This window comes from Varroa jacobsoni, unplaced genomic scaffold (genome assembly GCF_002532875.2).
Source record: "Varroa jacobsoni isolate VJ856 unplaced genomic scaffold, vjacob_1.0 scaffold_936, whole genome shotgun sequence".
NCBI lineage: Eukaryota > Metazoa > Arthropoda > Arachnida > Mesostigmata > Varroidae > Varroa > Varroa jacobsoni.
Genome location: NW_019213838.1, coordinates 257,592 through 269,925, shown reverse-complemented (window position 1 = coordinate 269,925; position 12,334 = coordinate 257,592). Strand labels below are relative to the sequence as shown.

The 12,334-nt window shown below is 40.7% G+C and overlaps 1 protein-coding gene and 1 long non-coding RNA gene across 19 annotated transcripts in view; one reads left to right on the top strand and one right to left on the bottom strand.

Annotated features, from left to right (window-relative positions):
- LOC111265139 (neuronal acetylcholine receptor subunit alpha-7) overlaps positions 1 to 9,864 on the top strand; it is a 98,035-nt gene extending 88,171 nt beyond the window's left edge. Inside the window, exons 6-10 of the mRNA XM_086970361.1 lie at positions 4,683 to 4,792; positions 5,806 to 6,068; positions 6,574 to 6,763; positions 8,225 to 8,463; positions 9,620 to 9,864. Of these exons, the coding sequence (XP_086826487.1) occupies positions 4,683 to 4,792; positions 5,806 to 6,068; positions 6,574 to 6,763; positions 8,225 to 8,344 (683 nt within the window). The 3' untranslated portion in view covers positions 8,345 to 8,463; positions 9,620 to 9,864. The remainder of the gene's footprint in view (positions 1 to 4,682; positions 4,793 to 5,805; positions 6,069 to 6,573; positions 6,764 to 8,224; positions 8,464 to 9,619) is intronic.
- Positions 6,613 to 12,334, bottom strand: part of LOC111265140 (uncharacterized) — a 17,194-nt gene continuing 11,472 nt past the window's right edge. For 13 of the 18 annotated variants that reach the window (XR_015312949.1, XR_015312948.1, XR_015312951.1 and 10 more), the window contains 4 exons: positions 11,076 to 12,047; positions 9,873 to 10,437; positions 9,517 to 9,647; positions 6,613 to 6,712 (listed from right to left, as the gene is read on the bottom strand). This is a non-coding gene — a long non-coding RNA (uncharacterized LOC111265140). Of the gene's footprint in view, positions 6,713 to 9,516; positions 9,648 to 9,872; positions 10,438 to 11,075; positions 12,048 to 12,334 lie in introns of those variants that run through there. The other 5 variants (XR_015312939.1, XR_015312940.1, XR_015312941.1 and 2 more) reach the window with 3 other exon arrangements.

Here is a 12,334-nt window from a genome sequence, read left to right as displayed (position 1 = left end):
GGTACTAGGGAATAATCATTGCTTTTTTTGGCGCGTCTTCCTTCAAATGAATTAGATCAGGTTGGATAAATAGGCTTCTTGACGCTGTTCCGCTTTGTTTTCATGATTGTTTCTGCCTCTTACCAGCATTCAGATCAACCATGCAGGTAAATTATGTCGTATGTCACATAACGGAGCAATTTATGGTTTTCTATTGTTGCAAAACTGAATAGATTGTTTTCACAGTAGAAAATGTTTCATGGATAATTAGTAGGTCCTGATGACAGTTAGGCTTTGATTATATCTGTATCAAACGATACATCGCATCCTTTATTTGCTATAATCATTTCGAAGATATATCAAAGATGCACTTACAGAGTACTGAGCTTAGTAATTATTGAGTTACCTGTTACCTGGGTGTATAATATACTTGGATAACCCCTCTAAGATGAATCTGAAGGATGTATAATGACACAATAGCGAGCGGGTCGGCTGGTGCGCCCTAAGTACAAGGCAATAGCTTTGAATAGTGTGTACGTTTAAACGGCCATTCTGTACTTTAGACGTGTTATCTGGCTTAACTTCGCAGGCGATCGATAAGGCAAGACCCAATAGAAGGTTAGAATAAGGCGCTGAGTGATATAAGAAAAGGCATGAAGACATCAAGACTGCAACCAAGACCACTGATTTAAATGCGTCCTCATTCATTGGGTTTTCCACAGAGGCGTCTGATTTAAAACAACATTATTGAAATCGACCAGAAAAGCTATTAGACCTTTACGCAATCTGTTTCATACGGATACAGTATGAGAATAATTAATATAACTTTACTACATTAGAGTCTAACCTTGTGGGGCTCCCTATACGTGTGTTGATGCATTATGCCTTCGTGAAGACTTCGCGACTTTGTTTTGTACACAGATTCAAAAGGCTTTTTCTTCTGAAGACGGTATAATTAAAACTAAAGACTGAGCATTTAGATGCGCGTACAATATATCGTACATAAATCCAGTTCAGTAGACAAAGCTTGATATATAACTAAGATGGGCGTTCAGAACGTAGAGAAGTTCGAACTTCGAACCTAGAGGTCGTACTCAGTACACCCGTCAGACAGTTCTGCATTGCTCCGTAGCCAAAACATGTCCCGTTCCATTTGTTTTCATGCAAGTTCCATTTTGCAAGGAATATGCTTTAAAAGCGGACTTTCCTTCAGATTTAATTTTGTCGGCATTCCTTCCCAGTACCGCATCTAATAACACAATCATTCGTTGAGAGTAAAGCTCATACGGCTCATAGTACGGTGCATACCAGACGCCGTTGGCGTGGCTTAACCTATCAAAGCGTAGCACAAAATCGTATCATTGCGGTGGTGCCTTTTACCGTATCCTTGATAGGGTCAAGAAAAGGCCCGGTGTGAATAAATTGTCCGCTTACTCCATTCAACTACTGTCGCATTTTCTTACAGAATCGAAATTGTTTTGGCAAGCTTTGAAAGCCGGACACTGTTTCATCTCAAGCCAATTCGATAAAAAGGTGTTGCTATTGTGAAACTGTCTTTATCACCCCTTCAAAGCTGTTTATTTTCATTAGTCATAGCTGGTAGTCCAGTTATAGTATCCTACACTGCGTCTGTGATAATCGCCATAATATTAAACAGGCCGACATTAAACGTTCACAATAAAAAGCCTGTTTCAATATGACCAGATTTCCTTTCCCATTAAATCACCTGGTTCTTGGTCTTCTAGATTTCAACACAACGCTCCACACCTTTAAGCGCCTTTGTGCCTTTAGGAGCCGGCCATTATGATCATCCATCAATACATGTTTACCAAGCAGAACTGCTCCAATGACGTGGATGAGGCTGAATAGCAATAAAGTGTATTTGATTACCGGCAGTTAGAAGCAATTGCGCCAGCTAGCTTTCACTACCCGTGTGAAGATGCCCCTTTGAGACCACATTTTGACAGCTTGAAAAATAAGCTTATTAAATGAATTATAGAGACAAAAATGAGTATTCTAACATTGTCATGGGGCTTTTGCTCCCACTTTGTATATTCTGTCAGCAAACATCTCTCCTCCATGTCATGAAAAATTGTCCAAAACCAGTCGCCTGGGGCGTATTGGATACGTATAGATGGAAAAACCAATACTCACTTTTATATCAACCCCATTTACTATTTCCGTTGATAAGCTTTGGTATTTTCGTATGTATAGAATACTTATCAATGAAACGCAGAGTCGATTAGTAAACGCAAACCGTTGTTTTGCTAGATATACTCCTCTGATTTGCAACAATTCTTTAGTTTATTATGATTCATATTTTTCTCTCTGATATAATTATACGGTCCTTTTTATAAGGTACTGAAAGACACACTGTAGTTTTTCAGCGTGTCTGTATCTGCTTTTCGCCACAGTCCGCTACTAGAAAATCATACTAGAAATTTGCCTCGTCCATATAATAACTAATTCGTATGATAAGTTTTATGATAATATGCATATATATAAATCCTCCTCTTTGTCTCTTGCGTTAGGCGACTTGCCTGGCGACTTAATTCTATAATTTCATAGGTTTATTCCCCGCACCTCCTCTCTGAAGACGATTCTCCAGATCCGGTATTTTGATTAGCCTTACCACTTGCTGTAGATCAGTAAAGCGAAGAGCTTTATACCGGAGCAAGCGGGAAATTGACAAGAGGTTCTGAGTGGCTCCTGAAACCACCGGGTCCTTCTTTTGTCTGTGAATGGACAACCAGATAGCGGACCGTCCTGGGCAGAGGCATAAGCTGATGAAAGCAAGTGATGCCTCACCGGCAACCTCTAATCATTTGTGAGGCGATAGCTAGCAAATGAAGAGGCTAAAGAAGGCAACAATTTGCCCAAGCAATACAAAGCAAAGTGGCCAAAGAGTTTCACGCAAGATGAATTGAAGTGAGTTGGAGACCGACAGCGTCAGCCGCTGCTAGCAAGGGCAACAGAAGCATATTGGAAAATAGTGCTTAGGATTTGCCTAATCGCTCTCAATGAAGTACCTAACTACTTATACCATAGAGAGCTTGATAAGTATTATGGTGATTATTAGTATGACTGCTTCTGTCTGAACAGTAGATGATGCCATGCCCATGCATTTTTGTGTATTGGTATTTATATACCACAGTTATAACAGTTCAGCTGATCACAGTTCTAGCTAAGCAGGTGGTACATAGCGTAGGTTCGTCTTTTATTTTTTAAAATTTCATGGATATATATATATATATATATATATATCCAGATATCGAGCTTGGAAATGCTAAAAGATCTCCCGGGTTTTCATTGGCAACACTGAAAACGTGTCCGTTTGGTTTAACAACGATGAGTAATTACCAGTTATTACCACAAGTTGATGGCTGGCAATGGCCCAAGTGGTTGGTGTACATAAGTATGTACATTTTGAAATTCGTCGTTCCGTTTCAGTGGGTTGTGTTCCGCGTTGCCGTTGTTCGAAGCAACTTGAATGCGGGTTAGAATTTTCTTTGACCGATCTGAACCAAAGTTGAAACGGCTAGCGTCGTTGTCATATAGGCCACCTGGACCCTATTAAAGAGGCTCGGCCAGATGCGCTGTCCCACATTTTGAAATACAACGCAGGTCAAAGCCTCGTTCGTGGCCAGCACTTGAATAGTTGGCACGTTCAATTGGTTACTGTTTCGTTGTTCGTAAAACGCTGTTACTACCGTATCGTCTTCGTTAAGCTGTCGATGATCAACTGATTACGAGCAAGAGATAGAGCCAATTTGGCTCAGAGCAGGGATGCGCCGTTGGCTTTCTAAGCGCAGAAGAATCGTTTATATGGATTGATACATAGGCATAGCTATAATATTCGCAACGATCATCTACTTACGGCAATAAACGGGCGAGCAAAGACAATGCATGGCGGCATTGGTTGTTTTTATTTCAAGAAAAAAACAAAATAGGTTGGATTGAAAGCTTTTCTTCTCTCGGAAATAAAATTTATAACTATTTATTTATCGAACAAGATAATATTGAATGAATAAATATATCAGTGACTACATGAAACCCTAAGTTCTATTACACAATTACGTCTATATACAACAACGAAATATGGCCTGTCCTTGCAGGACCTGCATAGCTCACTCAGTCCGCAAACGCTTAAGATAATAGTATATAAAATTACCTATTTATTACATTGGATTGAATTTTTTTTTCACTAATGATTGGTACCATCAGCAACGGTGGTGGAAGCGCATCGTTCTGTGTTGTTATATAAAAGACCTCCTTCGAAATACATCAACTACCTTGTTCTAAATAACCCCATTAGAATATATATATATTAACCTGTGTAACTTGATTTGGAGCAGTTCAGATGTGTTAAATAAGATTCCCATACAGTAACTCATTTATATAATGAGAACTGCAATAGCCATTTGTACTACGTATTTGTTAGATAGATATATATATATATATATACATATATGTATATATATATACATATATATATAATTATTTTTCTTCCCAAATAAAATACACTTGTTCGTATAAGAATCAATTGGAAATTCAGCAGCTAAAAACAAGAATTTTTCGTATCATCCATTCCCGCTCGTTACCATCACATGAAACTCATCCCTATTCCACTCGTACTTCCCCTTATCAAACGGCTAATATAATTTAACGGCATTTTGTCACAATCATCGTTCTCACCTGCACAGGAACGTACTTTGCGTGCATTATGGTGATGGTGGCATTCTCGGTCGTGATGACTGTCGTCGTGCTTAATTACCACCATCGAAATAAGGAAACCACGGAGATGCCCCGGCCGGTACGTGCAGATATCAATTGCAAATGTATGCACATACGCGGAAATTTCATTATAAATAATAATGCTCTTCGTAACGGTCGACCAGTTATAGAAATATTTGATGAAGTCATGAACAAGGCCGACAGTGAGCCGCCAGGATATCATTAAAAAACTAACCATGTGACATAATATCATTGCCAAATATATATAATTTCTGCTTTGAATCTGGATTTAGAAAAGTCAATACTGCCTATACACACAGATATATATACACATATAGATGTGTGTATTTGTACGTGACTGAAATATCACGCAACAAATGTGACTATAAGTTGTTATGTTTTTTTTTTTGATTTGCTTACCAAATACACAACAACAAATAAAAGACTAAGATACTTTGTATTTAGTATATTTTGATAAAATCAGAGTAATACCGTTTTGAATATTACCTATTGAACGAATAAACTAGATTAAACTACAATAAGGAAATTACCTATACTATACAACGCAGTTCGTTCTTGAGAACAATGCTAAATAACAATTTTTCCTGCAATACAAACACGCACCGATATGGAAATTTTTATCAAGAAGGGAAAAGTTTATGCTCATTGGAGGTTCATGGCTAAAATTACTTTTAATTAAACATTATGTGCCGCATTACATTACTCTGTCCCGATAGAAGCGACGTCAGAATACAATTTCGGCCGTACCACACACAGATGATACGTACAAATTCGATCATTCTCTATCTTAGAAAGCGTGTGGGCCTTTACTCTTATACCGCTAAACCGCCTACGTTACTACTCGATGTCTGTGACCGACTCTTCACCATACTGACTATATCAATATTCATTTTCAACAACATCTACTCGTCAATGGCACAACAATTGGCTACTTGTTCTTCACAGTTCAGTATGAAGATGATTGCAGACGCTTCTAGCACTGCTGTTTATTCATAATACGTTACTAATCAAGTATATCGAACTTGTATTTGTTATTAAATCTACTCTTAATCTCCTCTATTTGATTCGTAGGTCAAGTCGCTGTTCCTGGTGTGGCTGCCCTGGCTCCTACGGATGGATGTTCCTCAGGGCGTGAGCCTAAATCCCCGCCGACGGCAAGGAAGCGGGCGAGACAACGTAGCTCCCGTTAAGAGTAATCACGCCTCCAAGATACTCAAGGAGCTCGAGCTCAAAGAACGTTCGAGTCGCAGCCTCTTAGCGAATGTGCTAGACATTGACGACGACTTCAGACCTGCCAACTCCGCGTGTTTCCTACAACCGCCGCCGCCACCGAGGTAAGAAAACTAGAGAACACCTTGTGGGCCGCCAAAACGGTGAGTGAATCGATGAAATCGTGGGTACCTTATCCAGTGAACCTATATCTTTACTTCAGTTACTATGCTATTACCACATAGCGTGGCGCTGTCATTCCAGGCCAATATCCTAGGCTAATAAGAAAAAAATAAGACTTTGCAAAGAGTACTGGATCTTATGATAGAATAACTACGCTACTATAAAAACAACCAAATAGTTTTGTTTTTTTGTCTAAGAGTTTTTTTGTCCTTTCGTTAAGTAAGCTTCTACGAATTTTTAAAGTTTTGAAGTAACACAATATTGGCAGAAATGAACATACTCTCACGTTAATACCTTCTGCTCTGTGTCCAGTACTACGTAATACAATGTTTTGTTAGTCTTAGATTAAACAACGACACTTTTTTGCCTAACTATACTAAGCTGTAGCTGTCAGTAGTGCTCTAGCCAGGTCTCTGTTAAATTTCTTCCTCATTCGACTTCGCGTAGGTCTCAACCTCCGTGTGTGCCGCCCCTCCACCATCACCAGTCTTACCACGACATCACGACCGAATCGACGGCTGCCACCATCTCTTCGGTCCCGCCGTGCTTGCAGACGCAAAGAGATCTCGCGGACATTGTTCGCGAACTTAAGTACATCACCAACAGGATGAGAAAGGAGGAGGAAGAGCACGAAGTGGTAGGTGGTAAAAAGAGCCAAAGAAAGATTTTTGCTCCCAAGACGAATCGTCGGGGAACTGTCTAGCTTGTTCAGTGTCTAGCTAGCAAGTCTTCAGTTCAACCAAATGAAGACTGACCAGTCAGCTTTGTTTGGATCATCTCTGCTTTGTTCTCACCCGGAGCGTATCGTAGAGGGAGTCACGCATGACTAGATTATGTCATAAATACTCCCGAACACACTTGCATACGTATTACCTACAGTGGAATAGATCCAAGGAGCGGACGAAGGTGCATTTGAGTACTGTTTCGCCGTCTAAGTGTCTCCTGATAGACGTTAATGATATAGCCGACTGATGTGGGACTGGCTTGCAAACAGCAAAAGGGTTCGCCAATAGATTTGTTCGCTGCCCCCTTAACGCCCGCCACCACCGCCGCCGCCGCAGGGAGCAACGAAATCCATCTGTTTTGTTGCCTATGAGAGGCAAGCAAATCGGTTGCCGCTTAGACATAGTAGCCAGAAACAGGAGTGGATGTCTAGGGCCGCACGAATCGACAAGCCCGCATTGATGAAAAGAACAACAAAAATATGCTGCATGCTGTACATATTTGGTCTCGGGAAAGTAAGTGGGTATAGTCATTCCGGGCCCGGCATAGTTTTATGACAGGATGATAAGGGGAACGACAAGCTGGCTTAACGTGTAGTCACTCTGGGATGACCTTACTAGTAAGGGTGCGTTCGGCCCTGTGGGGTATAGAGCAGTTGTGGCTAGCGGCAGAATACAGAAAACACTAAAAAAAAAACCTGCCGACAGTTTACGACGGTGATCGCTCCTAATTCGTTATACTTTATTTCTGCCCGCCACCCCCGAGTTTATCCTTTTTTGCTTCAGTGCCTCTTTAGCATTCTCTCGTTCTTCGCCATAGAAGTTCGTGGTTAAGCGATGGATCATCAATTACGGTTTATTAATGGACGAAAACCGAGCGAGCAATAAAGAAATAATATCCAGTCTATCGAACCAGCGAATTCGATCTGGCAAGAACTTCATTGACAGCGAAATAATAGAATCATCTAAAAAAAGATCTTAGCAGTGTGAGAAGTACAGTTCTTCGATTTCACATGAGTGAGTGGCCTGTGGTCAGCTTATACACCGGCAAGAAGATTCAGTGGTCTCTCTCGACGTCTAGGTTCAACGTAGGCGGTCATTTGATGGTTTCGATAGAGGCCAAAGTCATGATACTGCCGTGAACGAGAAGGCTGACGCCAGCAATAATGCAAACTGTTTATACTATTAGTTCACATTTAGTAAATGCAACCCAGTTCCTAGATATTAGCAGTGTATTTGGATATACTATGAAAGCATAGAATTATCACTACTAGTGGTGATCATCTCATAGTTGGCATCTATTTCAAAGCTAATTTATATTTTCCTGCCATATTTCGGTTTTTTTTTTTCTTGCTTCTCTCTAATGAACACAACAGGTATCAGAATGGCGCTTCGCGGCTATGGTGATCGACCGAGTGTGTCTGATCTTCTTCACAGCCTTTACGATCATCTCAACAATTGCCTGCCTCTTCTCGGCGCCGCATCTCATCGCCTGAACATCAATCTATCATCATTAACATCCATTACCATCAACTCATCATCAATTTGAATTACTAGCCATCACCATCCAGAGCAACAACAATAATAATGCCTCTATGCTGAGGCGACGCAATGGGTGAGCCGTCATTAGCAGCTACCATAGCTATAGTTTTACATGTTGTCCTATTAGTATTGATACTAAGTGGTTACCGTATCCATTTGTGCCATCGCAATGCTGAAAAGTCGTAGACTAAATTGACAAATTGACTGATTTCTCCAATTGTCAAGTCTTCAGCTTTACTTGTAACGATCGAAGAAGACTCGGGGATCCTTTCGCCGAGCGAATGAGAGAACACTTTAATACTACCAGCCTTAGCCCAGCCCGTTCCAATAAACGGACGGTAATTGCTCATATTTGACGGCTCATTTGGTCGTCGCCTTAGGCGCCGCTATAGTCGATGAAGCGCCAATGATACAAAGAAACCGCTCGACGTTCATTTGACAGTAACAATAGGTGAATGAATTAGCGCTAGACTATGAATCAACAAGGAGACGCTGCACGGCTGAGCGTCCGTCAAACGAGCTCCGTTCAGGCGAACGTAATAGCGAGTCGTGGAAGGGGATGTTTCCTTTTCGAACGAGAGAAAAGGGAAGAAAGAAGCGAAAAAGTAGATTTCAGAGTAAAAATCAGAAATACTTATGAAACAGGCCGATGAATACACCCGTTCCCTCAGCCGGTGGCGAGCCGCGCCGTTAATCTGTAGCATGCGTTTCAATTTCGGCAGTAGCAAACGCCAGAATTCGATAATCATCGGGCAGAGACGGACGACAAGCAGTCCATGGCAGAAGTGAAAGCAGTAACTATACAAGTGCTTTTGTAGTGAGCGAAGAATAAAAAAAGTAGATACATGCGACAGGAGTCGTTTACGAGTGCCGCCACAATCTTATGCGCAAGCAACAGTAAACCTCTAAGAAAAAGCAAATCGGAATTATACACATCGATCAGTCAGTGGCGACGGGCTTGACAAAACAAATCAGAGAAAAATAATGATAAAATTATGCCTTAAGCCACCCGCCCCCGCTAATTAGGCCTACCTCAGAAATTTATGTTGTTAAAATTCATCTTTTTATGAACAACAAAGAAAAAACTATTAACACCATGATCAGAATTTTTCAAATGGCTAATTACCTTTTTCAGTGCTTGCGATAATAAGAACGGGTGTTTGTTTTTCCGGCACACGACCTTATTACACAAGCTTCAACAGCCTTCACTATGCATTCATTGGTTCCAGGGCATCTGCATCCGCGTATCATTGCATACTGGAGGGATTCAAACGACGAATCACAGAATATTCTACTATAAGTAAGAAAGAAGTACACAGCGTAAACGGGACTACTTTTTCAAATCTAATCGATCGGCAAATTCAGCACGGCGAGAAATATGTAAAAATTTGTACACCTGCATGCAACATAAAATATGCCTAGGAATAAGGAGAAAAAAGTACTCGAAATTTATCTGATTGCAAAGGGCATTTTCCTTCTTACCCGTTGGTCGACATTTTGAGAACCGTTCCAATATCTGTTTCTGAAACTACTGTTTCCATCAATCGACTAGCGGGACTGGCTCCGCTATCAATCAGGAACGATCTATTCCTTAGAAATAGGTAGTGAGCTGAACGATCACCTAATTAAGATCTTTCGTGTTTTCAACGTGCGGAAGCAAGCTACTATTTTTTCGTTTTAACCAAAACCCGATATAACCAAACGCCTTATGATTGAAACGACTGCTAGAAAAATGCGGTCCGCGTGCTGTTTTTTTTCTTTGAGAAGCTTTATTCGTTTAAGCTGCTGATAATAGCCGACAAATTCACTAGAGTACATTCATTTAAATCTTCATCTACAAACCCTAAATCGTGAAGTAAAGTAGCGCTTTATGTCCAGGTCTAGTCGTTGTCGCAAACTGTCAATGAACATCTGGTTTCATGTTCATTATTATTTAGAATTTTGTAACACTCATTGACTTTTGTAGCCCTTTAGACTAACGGTACATCTCCTCATGTCATTGAAGTAACGGAACTTCGTTCCCAAGGTGAAGAAATCCTCTCTCATTCTACACAAAACAAAACAAAAAAAAAAAAAAAGAAAAACATATAAAACTTGGCTGACAGCTGTGACATTGTAACAGTACACATTAAATAACAGCACTAATAACAATTTGTTTAACCTATGATCATGAACGACGACAGCCACTAGTTGAATAGCAGAAAAACGGAGATATTAATTGATTGATCACCATTATAGAACAAACAAATATAGTGTTCAATTAAAAGAAACGACGCGAACAGAGAGCACTAACTAACTAACTAACGCAAACGAAGAGAAGACGATATCCATGGTGTACAATGGAAGCGTTACACACAGCGACTCGAACCATAATTCAGCGAAGATTCTAGCCATGGACACGCGGATGTCCAGACTATCAGCATCGTTTCCAGCCAAGCAACACTGAGCAACATCATCAACGAATGAAATACACTAAGGATAATAATAATAGTACTAATAATTTTAATAATTATAATACCAGTATAATAGCAATCCCAGCACTAGTGCTACGGAAACACAAGCGCGATGAGACATCGTCACTTCGCCAAGAGCAACGACGTGGAAAATGACTAGCAATAACAGCAACAATAGCAGCAGGACAACAGTAACGATAATACAAACAGCCTAGCTTTATAAAATAGTCACCTTTCGCCGGCAGAGAACACTGTCGCAACGGGGATGTTATCATCGACGCGGGGATCGAGCAGTCGAGGCGGGTTCAGTTCCGGCCGCGGTGGGCACGAAAGAAGAAGTCACACCCTTTCTGAGTGATTACTTTACCCAGTCAAACAATAAATCCATCCAAATGGCAGCTAGATAACATTCCCCGCACCCGAATCCCGTTCGTTTCTCTTCCAATTAACGAACCTCTGTTTACCCGAATTGATTGTAATCCCATACAAACCCTATAAGATGGCCTATCGGCTAGCTCATTATGCCACTGGCTTGCAGGCACAGCGAACTAAAAGACGCAATTTCATACGATGAGAATGCCAAACCAACCATCCAACCGTGTATGAATACCGTACGCTTTATAATACGGTAAAAGCTGGTACTCAGTTAATGCATCCACTTCATTTTGTCACACTGAGAATGATGACGGTTTCGTGTGACCGACGACGGCCAAATAAGCGTTCATAGCAGTTGTGACGAACAAGAAATTTCGAAGAATATTCAGCGGTGTAAGTATCTATGTCTACGTGTAATTTTTGTGGCACGAGGACTAAAATGGAAGGAGTGCACTCGATCCGATCGACGGTTGTCGTTTAATTTGGTCAATGCTTGTTGGTACATGTTACTAGCCACAACAAAACACGAATTTCAATAGTTGCTAGTGAATCCAATGTCCTGCTTTCAACGCTAAGCCGCTAATGAACCTAGCTTACCGTCCTTCACACTCGATTAGATCTAAAAGAGGCGTCGCCATCTTTCTATTTGTCCTTAAGTTGTTTGTGACGAGATGTAATCAGCATGCGGGTATCTACTATAGAGTACTTATGACGTTACTAATCTTGCTGCTCATTGAAGTGCCTTTCATGGTTGCACGAACAGTATCGGCCGATAACCAAGCATATGGACTTTGACACGTAGAACAAAATCGGCAGGCGAAAAAATAACCTAACAAAAAAAGGTTATTTGCTGTTACATGTTTTGTCAATGCTAGACGTCTTATGTTGCTACACGTTGTTATTATTATCACTGCTCTCCATAGCTAAATACTTCAGTACTATAAAAACAGCCTGTGGCGAAACACTTCACGCAGACCTCATGTAACGAAGAGATGCGATAACGAAATCTTTACTCGAGCAGAACCGGCGACAACGAGCGTTGCGTCAAACATCTCTATATATACTTACGTACATGAGTTTAAAGGTTAAAGGCTGAATTGTCGCGGGTAGAGAGAG